The sequence below is a fragment of the Salvelinus alpinus genome, chromosome 7 (genome assembly GCF_045679555.1).
Source record: "Salvelinus alpinus chromosome 7, SLU_Salpinus.1, whole genome shotgun sequence".
Lineage (NCBI taxonomy): Eukaryota > Metazoa > Chordata > Actinopteri > Salmoniformes > Salmonidae > Salvelinus > Salvelinus alpinus.
In genome coordinates this window covers 58,176,618-58,189,040 of record NC_092092.1, presented here as the reverse complement: position 1 = coordinate 58,189,040, position 12,423 = coordinate 58,176,618, and the positions used below count along the sequence as shown (strand labels likewise).

Genomic DNA, 12,423 nt, shown 5'->3' with positions numbered 1-12,423 from the left:
ATCTTTGTCATCCTTGGACTTCAGGCCCAGGGCCATATGGCTGGATGTGGTGAGGTGTCTGTGTGTGGTTAGGGGACGTCATCAGCCATAGATCAGTACCACACAGCCCGTGCACGAACACACTGATCCGCGACTGTTCAAACCCCACAGATGCCAATACGCTGTGTAGCAATTGCGTTGACCAAATGTTTGTGGTGTGTTACGCTCAGATACAGAATATTTTAATTGCTTGCATGAATTATTCAACAGAGTCTAATTGAGGTGGGCAGAGAGATACAATGCTCTCTAAAAATATGCATCAGTCTGTGAAGTATTAATTACTACACAATGCTAATTATACATTGCATCATTTCCTCCACACATTAAACCCTAGGCATTTCTATAGTTCAGCGTTTTCTGATGGCAACCGATTCCGTACAGTATATAGGATGCTACTGTTGACCAGAGCACTATATGCTGGCCCTGGTCAAAAGTATTGCCCTATAAGGAATCGATGCCATCACGAATGCAGGGTGTTACCTTGGTCCCAGGCGTTAAACGTGGCATTGGGCCAGTCCCTCCAGCCAGAACGTTCTTCTTGGCTGTTCAGTAGGTACGTCTCCTCCATTTCGGGACCAAACCTCCTTTTCTGTAAACTGTCAGAATGTATAAAGGTGTATTTCATACCATGGGGCTACACTGCAGGCTCTGGGAGAAAGGCAGTGGAGCGTGTGCCACTTCCCAGTGTGTGTCTTTCTCCTCTCACTCTCCTGCTCTCCCTAATTAGCCTAGTGAGGCGGGATTGTTTGTGTTGGCGTCCTGCTGCAGCCCGGGGCATCCCTCCTGCTCTCTGACAGATGGCTGGATTACCAGAGTTTTGGAGATGGCCATTTTAATCTGAGTGTGCTAATCCACCCCCCCCCTCAATCGTCAGAATAATCCCCTGTATGAAGTCAGAGGCGGGTGACCAGAGGAACATGTGAGGGCGAGGTAGAGAGAGATCACTGTGGAAGAAAATCTTTCTAGAAGGTAGGAGGGTAATCAGAGGATATAGGAGACCACTGTCCAGTCAACAGGGTTGATGACTTAGTATGTAATAGTCACTCAGATGAAGTAAGACGGTGTCACTAGAAAATGTCAAACACAGACACACGATTGAATGGTAAAACAAAGTGTTTATTCATACAGAGTAGCAGACAGACAACCCTCATTCTATAATCCTACTAACACGACAACATCCCAGAATTAAAATAGGAACAATACAAAATAAAAATGAATCCTTCAACAAATTATGTCATGATGTCTGGAGGCTAAAGGGAAAATGTATAATGGAATGACACAGCATGTCACTGAGGAGGGTTGTCAGAGGTGGCAGATGCTTCTTCGCTCTTCCCCCGTGGTTCTCACTGCGCCTATTTGACACTTGGCTGCCCCCTGGTGGTCACTTGGGTCACTTTTCGATCAGCGAGTCCAGCTGCTCCTGAAGCGAGGCCAGCTGTTGGGACAGAGAAACGGAGCAGAGATCGGTTGATGCCGAACGCCCGGGTGTCATTGGTAGGCTAAGTGGATGAATAACACATCTTCCAACATTAACCAAGCTGATGTGAAGACAGACACAAGTTGATACAGATACTCAGATTGGTGTTAGGAGTTCTTGACAATCCAAATTAAGATTGATTAAGATTGAGCAAACCAATTGGCTTGGATGTTGGCTATAAAGACCACCCTTATCCTTCTAAAAGCTGGATGTGTAGGGATGTTCAGTCACTAGAGGAAGACAACAGCAGTTCTCACAAACAAACATGTTTCGGTTAGTTTGTCTCTCTTATTCAAGCAGCGTAGTTGCACCTTCACATTCCTTTACAGCAAATGCTGCTTGATACCAAAGACAATAATTCATTACATTTATAACTCATAACCAACAAGAGGTCATAAACTGATGCAGTTTTAAAATGTCCTTTCCCGTCTTCCTCAGACAACATTACCTGCTCCATCTCTCTCTCCTCCTGATGGATAATTTCATTAAGCAGAGCCTGAAAGCGGTTCTGCAGAAAGAAGAGAGGGAGGGGAGGGAAAACAAAAAATGAGGTCAGTCATTAGACAGTTCCCTTAGCTTGTTTTGATGTTTGAAATTTCAGCATGCCGCCGTTTCCTAGCGAGCGTATCTTCCATCTGACAGAAAGGCCATTTGGAATGCCAGTCAGACAACCGTGACCTTTTCCTGTGGCTGTGATAATAACAGTGAAAGATAGATCACAGCCAGACCCGGCCAGCCGAGCACAGAGCTGAAACGACATGGTAAAAAAATTAATCTGTCCCCGCCCGTGTCTCACACGTTGTAAATCTGTCCCCGAAGAGCAGTTGGCGGAACAATGATTTTTTAATGCTCCCCCCCCCCCCCCCAAAGGGCTGATGGTGGAAATGTAATATTTATGCCTTCTTTATGCGGTCTGAGTTTGGGAAGTTTTACACTCAGTCGCTTAGAGGGGTAATATTCCACATAAAGACTTCTCCCTCCAAGGTTGCCTCGGTGTGTGTCTGCGTGTGTGAGTGAGAGAGTGTCTCGTTGTGTGTGTTTGAGTGAAAGTGTGAATATGAGTGTGGGGGTGAATATGAGCCTGCTACTAAGACTTGTTTTTGAAGGCCTTATTTATGAATCATCCTTTGTGGTCATCTCAGTCTGCTGAATAAATCAAACGTAATGTCAAAGTTGTGTGCGTCGATAACTCACCTTCAGGGCCTGGTTCTCCACCTTCATGATGAGGTCCTCCTGTTGTTTCTTGCGGGCGCGCGTCTCCTTCAGCTTGGCCTTCACACAGTCTATCTGCATCTGGTACTCCATCACTACAGGAACAGACAAAGGAACCATTCCCATCTCAAAACACACAGTCTACTTCATATCTCCATAGTATCAAGTGTATTCCTCTGCTTGTCTCCACTTTTTAAAGGAATAACCCACACTAAAAAGAGAGTTTCCCCCCCCTCGAATGTTCTTCATTCGTCCCAAAATGTTGATGTTACAATTTGCATTTTGAAAGTCCTATATCTTGAACTTGATTGCTGACATGCAAAACATGTCGGGACCGTATCAAAAGTGGACTAATGAAGAAGAAAAACCACAGAAAGATAGCTATTCCTTTAACCTACATTAGAGTGAAAACAATACGCTGGACGCCTACCACGAGACATGCATCAATTTAAGATACGTAGGACGCAGGGAAAGGAAAACTTGAAAGGAGGCGACTTGTATGGAGATTCAACCAACTGACTCTTCCACACACAGCACCACCAAGACCAGCCATTTGCTACAGGCCCAATTGAAGAAAGAAAAACAACCAGGGCTTCCTCTCTTTGACCTGCACTGATCAGGATACACAGAGGACAAGCTTCCTTCTTCCAGCTCCTTAATTAGAGTGTGAATGATGAAAAGGAGACATTGAGAAGCGGACACCCAGGGCTTTTACTTGCGACATCGTTAAACGCACTAAAGAGGAACATGGGTACATATTGAAGATGAGCATGCTCCTCCCCAGATGACACTTACGTCAACAGTGAAGAGGCGACTCCGGGATGCCTCTTCACTTCACCATATCTCTGACTGGCCAATATAAAGAAAATATTAAGATGGGAAAAAGAACACAGACACTGGACAGAGGAACTCTGCCTAGAAGAACAGCATCCCGGAGTGGCCTCTTCACTGTTGACGTTGAGACTGGTGTTTTGTGGGTACTATTTAATGAAGCTGCCAGTTGACGACTTGTCAGCCGTTTCCAGCTACAATAGTCATTTACAACATTAACAATGTCTACACTGTATTTCCGATCAATTTTATGTTATTTTAAAATGGACAATTTTTTAAAATGTCATTTCAAAAACAAGGACATTTCTAAGTGACCCCAAACCTTTGAACGGTAGTGTAAATATTTTCAAACACATGCAACTTAAAAGTTTCATATCAAGAAATGTCCATTTGAAATCTTTTGGACATCAGAGTAATTTTGAAGAAACCTTATCTGAGTAAGAAAAGGATGTTCATATGATAGTTAAGATGTAAAAAATATATAAACTATTGGAACCAAGACTATTGGCACAGAGTGGAGGGAATGTTGGCGCTAACAAAATTCCAGGTCATGAAAATCTATGCTCAAACCAGTATAAACTAATGTATAGAATTGATTATACAAGAGACAGAATTCACCAATTCTACAGCACAAAGGCAGAGTCATGACTTAAGTGTAAAACGAACAATGACTAAATAATGCACGCCTTCTGGGAATACTATAAAATCCAAAAGTTATGGGCGGAGTAAGAACGTTGGCAGTAGTATTACAATGTACATTCACTTTTAATCCGTCTGTCTGCATATTTCATGACACGGCATTTGGGGGTGTAGTGAGAAACCTGCTGGCTTAGACGATACTTTTCTCATATATCATCTTGAAAAAAACGTATACTTAATTGGAAATCAACTAATCCTCCATCGCACAATGGAAAGCAAATGCTTAATTATCTAAATGTTAAGTGTGTGGGCGACAGAGAGGAACAAAATGGTGCAGTTTGAGGCCATGTGTTGGAGAGTGATACGGGTGCTGGAGACTGGGCTGTGGGTCTGGGCAGGGATGATATAGTGGGATGGTATAGTGCCTCTCTATGTGGATGTTTTGTAAAAATATACATACACTGAACAAAAATATGAATGCAACATGCAAAAATGTCAAAGATATTCCTGAGTTATAGTTCATGAGGAAATCAGTCAATTTAAATAAATTCATTAAGCCCTAATCTATGGATTTCACATGACTGGGAATACAGATATGCATCTGTGGGTCACAGATACCTTGGGCCTCATGATCTCGTCACGGTATCTCTGTGCATTCAAATTGTAGTCAATAAAATGCAATTGTGTTTGTTGTCCGTAGCTTATGTCTGCCCATACCATAACCCCACCACCACCATGGGGCACTCTGTTCACAAGGTTGACATCAGCAAACTGCTCGCCTACACGACACCATACACATCTGTGCCATTGTGTTGTGTGACAAAACGGCACATTTTAGAATGGCCTTTTATTGTCCCCAGCACAAGGTGCACCTGTGTAATGATCATGCTGTTTAATCAGCTTCTTGATATACCACACTTGTCAGTTGGATGGATTATCTTGGCAAAGGAGAAATTCTCACTAACAGGAAGAATTTTTTAGAGATAAGATTTTTGTACGTGTGGAACATTTCTGGGATGTTTTATTTCAGCTCATAAAATATGGGGGCAACACTTTACATGTTGAATTTAGATTTAGATTGTTCAGGGTATAAAAAAAGATGAGAGAAGACGCAACGTTGTGAGACTATTGAGATGGCGCAGTTGTCTAAGGCGGTCTAAGGCACTGCATCTCAGTGCTAGAGGCGTCACTACAGACCCTGATTCGATCCCGGGCTGTATCACAACCGGCCGTGATCAGGAGTCCCATAGGGTGGCGCACAATTGGCCCAGCATCGTCCGGATTAGGGGAGGGTTTGGCCGTCATTGTAAATAACAATTTGTTCTTAACTGACTTGTTAAATAAAAAAATACAGACCCCAGGTATCAATTTCCTGATTTTAGTCAGTGCTTATCTTTTCCATTCATTTGGGGATTGAGGCATATAGACGGATCTACACAACTGATGTGATAGGACGCGGATTCAGCTTGACAGATTACTTTGGGTTTTAAAGTGTGCAATAGGCATATTTAAAGTGAATATAAGACCAGGCTAAGTGACTGAGGTGAATGTTAGCTTTCTGCTCCATAGAAATAGAAGGAATAGAACGGACTGCTCTCATTCTCTGGTCCACAGGGGCTCGTATTACTAAGGAACAGCGGTCATGTGGCTTCCATTCAATTCAATCAAAACCTAATACACTCTGAGCCACCGTCTTAGCTAACATCATCCCACACAGTCAGTATTGATTGAAAACCCTTTTTCAGATGCCATGGTCCTCATTACAAGCACTACGTGTAGACGGCCACAGCCAGACTTTGAAAGAGGCAGCCCTACAAGAGTGTCGGGAGAGCTGCAGGACGGGGGTGGCTGTGTGACAGACGGTTCCATGTAAGCCAGTGAGCTGTCACAGAAAGCACAGTGGCTGAACCAGCCCCAGGAGGAGAGAGCGAGTACCTGTCCGTCTTCTGAATGGGGATATAACTGGAGATGAAGGGATAGGGAGGAGGGAGGGAGATGTCTCTCTGACCTAGAAAACTCAGCTTCATTCCAACTCAAGCGCACTTGTGTAGGGTGGGGTACTGCCGTCGTCCGTTTTGACATGGGGACATTGAGAGTGGTTCATGTGATTTGAGGTCCTCTTATTGTCTGTCTGTACTCTGTGCTTCTGTGCTGCTATTACAGCCACATATCATCCCCCCGTTCCTCCTCTCCCCACATTGGCTGCTATTCCAATACTGTAGACAGGCGCCATGTTTATACCAATTACAAAACAATCACACTCCACTTAGAATAGAAATAACAATGTTATTGCAAAGGAACATGTTGTGTCAACCTGGGGACAGAATGCCAATCTCTTAATATCTATGACTGCAATCTTCAACCCCCCAATCGCCCCGGCGATGAAAAACAAACTCGCCCACTCTCCGTTGCCCTTCTTTCTCTTTCCACCACCCCTCTTCTCCATCCGGCCTCACCTATCTGGTTGTTCCTGTCTGCCTCGTCCCGAGCACCGTCTGATGACTCGTTGAGTTTGTCTTGGAGCTGTCTAACCAGGTCTTCCTCCATGTCCATGATGTTCAGGTCCTCGTCCTCATGACGCAGGTCCCCCTCATCCTCCTCATCATCGCTGCTGCTGCTGATGTCGTTGAAGATCTCCCTCAGCTCGTCACGTTGCGCTGGAAGAAAACATCGATTTTCACATTTTGTCAAATATAATTTTTTTTTGTTGATATTTTAATAATGATAATTCAGTCTTCTTACTGCGACCACTCCTCACCAACAAAACACAATCCTCCCTTTAGGACAGTTTTAGAAACACCAAGGCAGCTTTTCCCAAACTAGGGGTCCGGACCCCATGTGCGGTCACCTAATTTGAAAATGGTATTCGAACCAAATTCGCACTTGGTTCATAAAACCGGGAAAACATCAGTAACCTCCGGTAGCTGCTAGATGTGGCTGTAATAAACAGAGAGGTTTCTGTTTTCTTCCTACAAATATGTCTCTATCTTTTGAATGGTTTGACATTATGGGGTATTGTGTGTAGGCCAGTGACACAAATCTAAATTGAATCCATTTTAAATTCAGGCGGTGACAAAAAAAACGGAAAAAGTCAAGGGTGTGAATACTTTCTGAAGGAACTGTATGTCTGTTGCAGAGACGAGAGCAAGTTTTTAAACAAGTTTTAATCAGTCAGGGAAATAAGTGCTGAAAACATGTTGGCTCACTATTTAAAAAGATGGAGAACAAGCTATAGCAGTGTATCCCAAACTAGGGGTCGCGAGAGAAACTGAAAAAATAAATAATAATAATCTTGTTTGGTTCCTAGAACCGGGGTTGTGTCAGTAACCTCTGGTAGCCGCTAGATGTGACTGTAATAAACAAAGAGGTTTCTGTTTTCTTCCTACAAATGTGGCTCTATCTTTTGATTGGTTTAAGCTACATATTATGACCCCATCACTGAAAGATTAGACTCTCAGGAACACGTATGGGTCTTCTGTTTCTCTGTACAATACCCAACAAGCCTCATTAGAACAGAGTGGACAAGACCAGGCACTAAATCACACTGAGGGGAAAAGAACATCAAGATCAAACAAAATGATTGTCTGATGATCTTCTGAACATCCCAATACTTTTCTGATGCATTTCAGTCACTTCAAACTTCCTTCAGACTGAAATACTGTCAAAAGTACTGTCAGACTGATTTGTAATAGACTGTCATAGCCCCAATGAAAAAAGTTAACATTGGCCGTTGATGACATCGCTTTTTTACATGGTGGGGGGGTGCAAATTTTCTTTGATACCAAAATAGGGTTGTGGGCCAAAAGAAAGTTAGGGAAACCCTGCACTAAGGCCTACTGTACTACTGTACTGCGTTGGAACAGTGAAAGGCTATGTGGCATACTGTATGTTCTAACTTCTGTGTGGGTGTGATGGCCCTAAGGTGGTAGGAGCCTGTAATATCAGTTATGGCTCTCATTCCAAACATAGTCCACAAATTGAATACATGTATTAAGTTAACTGAGAGTCACTCTGCACGGAAGCTACACATCTGCTAAATGATCATATTATAGTATTACTACATTTTGCCCACTTCCATGGTGCTTACCTGAGGAGCCATGCCCCATCTTGTGTCCCGATGTCCCAGGTGATGAGTCCAGGTTGGCCAGAGAGCCGTGGTTGTCTGCCTCCTTGGTCTCATCCTCAGCTATCACCTCCCAGCCTGAACGCCAAGTTAGGGAAACGTTGTACACCAAACACTACCTCACTGCTTTCATTAAGTTATGTCACGTTCCAGCTACTCAAAACTGGCTTCACTATGGGCCTACAAGGACATATTAACATGTACCACCGTCCATTGAAATCTACACTAAGGGAGGTGCACTCCGATGTTGATGCTGTCCCATGTTCTGTGCTTGTTTTTCCCCCCCACCAGGTAGGTTGACCTCATTTACATCAACGACCTGGGGAATAGTTCCTCCTGCTTCATCATTTCATCACAGTGCTTATTGACGAAGGTGTTGGTGTGCAGGTCTCACATTAACACGTTAGCAGGATTCAGTTCAGGTGAGGCCCAGCAGAGTAGGGCCCCCGCTGGTCAACAGCTATTGGATGTGTTGTGTTTCATTTACAGTGCGTGTATAAAAGGGTACTGCAATACCTAGTGACGGTTTGGTGCAGCGTTAGAGACAGAGTGTTGTGCGCGTGTTTGCCCCAGTGAGCTAGCTTAAAGGATACGGACACTAACGGCCTCTGCGTCCGTGCTCAGTAATCTCTTCACCTCCTTCTCCACGTCGGGAGATTCGATGTACTGCAGAGGAAATCAGGTTAGACTTACTTCATGCCTCCAGACTACTCTGCGCGCATGCAAACACACACACACACACACACACACACACACACACACACACACACACACACACACACACACACACACACACACACACACACACACACACACACACACACACACACACACACACACACACACACACACACACACACACCTAGCGAATGGCTGGCCATGTGCCAGCAAACACATTAGCGATTAAGAACAGCGAGCCAAACCGATATGGTGTTGCACCTTAAAGAAGATTTATTCAAAAGACAAAGTAGGAATCTTTCCTCTCACTCGCTCTCTGTCACTTGGATCAAAGCAGAGAGCTAGATTGCTCTCTTGCAAACCTTTGGGGCAAATGAAGATGGAAGGCCTTTATTTTTATGTAAATCTTAGTTTTTACATCCGCTGCAGTTCCTCTTTTATGAAATGTAAATGTGTTGTTTGAATTAAGGGCCTGGGACGAGATCCCGACATCATCTGAAGAAAATATTCACAAGATGAGGGGGAGAGAGCGCTCTAGGGGAAACACAAGATGTCAGTACCTTCTTTTTTGCCGTCTTCCTGAATCTTCTCTTCCTTGTGTTCTTTAGAGGACAGGTGACTGGAGACCAAAACATCATGATTTAAAGTTAACAGAACCATCAGAAAGGAAACTTGCAGATTGGCTGAGGCTTGAAGTTAAGTCTCTGCAGGCTGCAAAGTGCTACACTCAGCATATTTCAATACAGAGGGGATATATGCCTACTTACTGCCATGGTTCCACACAAACTTCTTGTCCTTGTCTTTGTCCTTCTTCTTCTTGGGGTCTACAGTACCGGTGGGTTCCTCCAAGGGAGGGTAGAGGTCTCCATCCAACGTGCACACCAGCATCTACCCCACACAGAACAGGGTCAAAGAGCAATGAATAATCAACCTTATAGAATGCTTGAAAATATATAAACCAACACTATGTGAGGTCATTATCAATAATCCCTGGTTCTAATCCCCGAGCCGACTAGGTGAAAAATCTCTCGGCGTGCCCTTGAGCAAGGCACTGAACCCTCATTGCTCCTGTAAGTTGCTCTGGATAAGAGCGTCTGTTAAATGACTGAACTGTCATACAGAAACAGGGCATTCTAAATCTTAGAGCAGACACTGCAGCCATTGACAACTGGTCTGGAGACTTCATACACCATCCTACTCCTATATGGTGCTTGTATGAGAGCATCCTTCCTGTCCTACCTGACAGACGTCAGCAGTCTTATAGAAGGTCTTCTTGTCCACTGTTTTCAGAGACTCCAGGATGCAGGGCAGATCCACCAGTTTACACGCCAAAGGCACACGGTCCACTCTCACGATGCCATGACGACCATCAGCTGCAGAACATCATACGATGTCATTTCACACATAGAAAAATAATTTGACTACTGGTCATCCATAAAAGGTTTACTTGAATGTCCGTTGTAATTATCCTACTTCTATGATTTCATCCTTATGTTGGCAATAGGTGCTTTCTTGGGAAGGAATGGCCATTCTGTAATGTGATGCTGGTATAACTGCTTCTGAACCAAAAAAGGTTAAATGAGCACCAGGGTTAAACAAGGTTCCCTCTACTTTAATTTCAAGTTGCTTCATTAGCATGATTAATGAGGCCAATTTACCTTATCCTTGATTTGAATTATGCAAATTACAAAGCCTAACTTACTATATTACAGAGTGTGACCAACTTCCTTTGCGGCAGATGGTAATATTGTGAGTGAACAGTTAGGACCATTCCATGAAAACAACAAGGAACACTTGAACTAACAAGACATGAAGGCTCAATACCTACCGTGCAGTTCAATGGTGAGTCTGTCTTTGAGGTTCATGCTGCTAGACTGGGCAATACATCTCACTGTTGAGGCATATTCCTTTGACAGAGATAATATATACAAAATATACATCAATCCCGAAACAGTTTATGCCATGTCAAGTATGATTTCCTTTATTTCAAGATATGGGTGCACAGAAAGGTACAATACAGGCAAACGAGTGTTCGAGTCTCAGGTTCAATTATGGTTGGCAATTATAAATCAATCATGGTGACATTCATTCTGATACAATATTCACACGTTTCAGCATGTAGACTGTAGCTAAGTTGGTTAAAAAATAGCATCATTTTGAATTTGAGATACATGGCTATTAAAAAAATACACAAAACCAAAAATGCTCCTCATCCCATTATATTCCATATGTTTTCTTACCGTAGGCAGCCGCAGGACAAATTGACTCTCCAGCTCATGGGGTGCGTCATCTTTGTTTTTCGAACCGACCTTCCCCACTGCAAATCAGTGCATAATAACATATTAATAGTCATATTTGGTAGGTTTGATTATCTAGCTAGCTAGCCAGCTAGCTGGTTAGTTAGTTAGCTGGCTAGTTAGCTGTCTGGTTGAGTTTCTATTAACGTTAACGTTACGCTAGCTTCACCGAAGACTGGCGATCTCCTATTCTACATGTTAACAAAACGTACCTTTTATTTTGGAGTTCGATTTGGTCTTTTTGTTCTGCATGGTGACTACTTGAAATGAAAAATAAAGAGCCTTGTCGATGCACACACAGCTAGAAACAACACAGCAAACCGGAAGACTCTTCTTTGATTACGTTTGACCTAATTCAATGGACTATTCCGCCACCTACTGGTCAGAATGGGAGCAGGACGGTAGTAAATCCCTTTCGGAAAAATATTGCAGTCAGTGCAGTGTAACTGCAGCACACACAGTGCCGTATAACGCCTCGATCACACCGACAGAGTTTAGTACACCGTAGTACATTCATTTCCGATGTTACGCTGCGTTTTCCTTTCGGCATTGGGTTGCAGAAGCAGTTGTAGAACGTTCTGTGTGTTGCATACGTTGGATTTATGGAACATATGAGTCAAACTGTATGTGTGAATGGTTTGACAGAAATGGTAGCAGAAGGTGAATGTTGAACTTTTGTTGCACACATATCCAGATGACGCTGCGTACCATTTTGCATTAGCCTAGACTCGCTCTAATTCACATACAGCCCCAACAGATCCACAGATGACAATCTCTATTGCACTCCACACTGCCCTTCCCACCTGGACAAAAGGAACACCTAGGTGAGAATGCTGTTCACTGACTACAGCTCAGCTTTCAACACAATAGTGCCCTCCAAGATCATCACTAAACTAAATACCCTGGGATTAAACACCTCCCTCTGCAAATGGATACTGGACTTTTTGACAGGCCGCTCTCGGGTGGCAAGGCTAGGCAACAACACATCTGCCACGCTGACCCGCAACACAGGGGCCCCTCAGGGGTGCGTGCTTAGCCCCCTCCTCTACTCCCTGTTTACCCACAACTGTGTGGCCACACATGACTCCAACACCATCATTAAGTTTTCTGTTGACATGATGGTAGTA

General features: G+C 43.6%; 1 protein-coding gene across 1 annotated transcript; it reads right to left on the bottom strand.

The window, feature by feature from the left end:
• Positions 1-1,134: 1,134 nt before the first annotated feature.
• On the bottom strand, positions 1,135-11,680 carry taf7 (TAF7 RNA polymerase II, TATA box binding protein (TBP)-associated factor). The gene is made up of 12 exons (XM_071410928.1): positions 11,509-11,680; positions 11,240-11,316; positions 10,828-10,906; positions 10,239-10,372; positions 9,767-9,887; positions 9,560-9,618; positions 8,915-8,987; positions 8,286-8,399; positions 6,655-6,855; positions 2,711-2,823; positions 1,965-2,024; positions 1,135-1,474 (listed from the first exon to the last, which is right to left on the bottom strand). The coding sequence occupies exons 1-12, from the start codon at positions 11,546-11,548 to the stop codon at positions 1,430-1,432; spliced, it is 1,116 nt and encodes a 371-aa protein (XP_071267029.1). The 5' UTR covers positions 11,549-11,680; the 3' UTR covers positions 1,135-1,429.
• Positions 11,681-12,423: the final 743 nt, after the last annotated feature.

Coding starts and splice junctions, on each gene's coding strand:
- taf7 (XM_071410928.1), bottom strand. CDS start 11,548: ATGCAGAACAAAAAGACCAAATCGAACTCCAAAATAAAAG. Junction 10,373..10,827: donor ACTCACCATTGAACTGCACG/GTAGGTATTGAG, acceptor GATGTTCTGCAG/CTGATGGTCGTCATGGCATC. Junction 9,619..9,766: donor GTTTGTGTGGAACCATGGCA/GTAAGTAGGCAT, acceptor TTTGGTCTCCAG/TCACCTGTCCTCTAAAGAAC.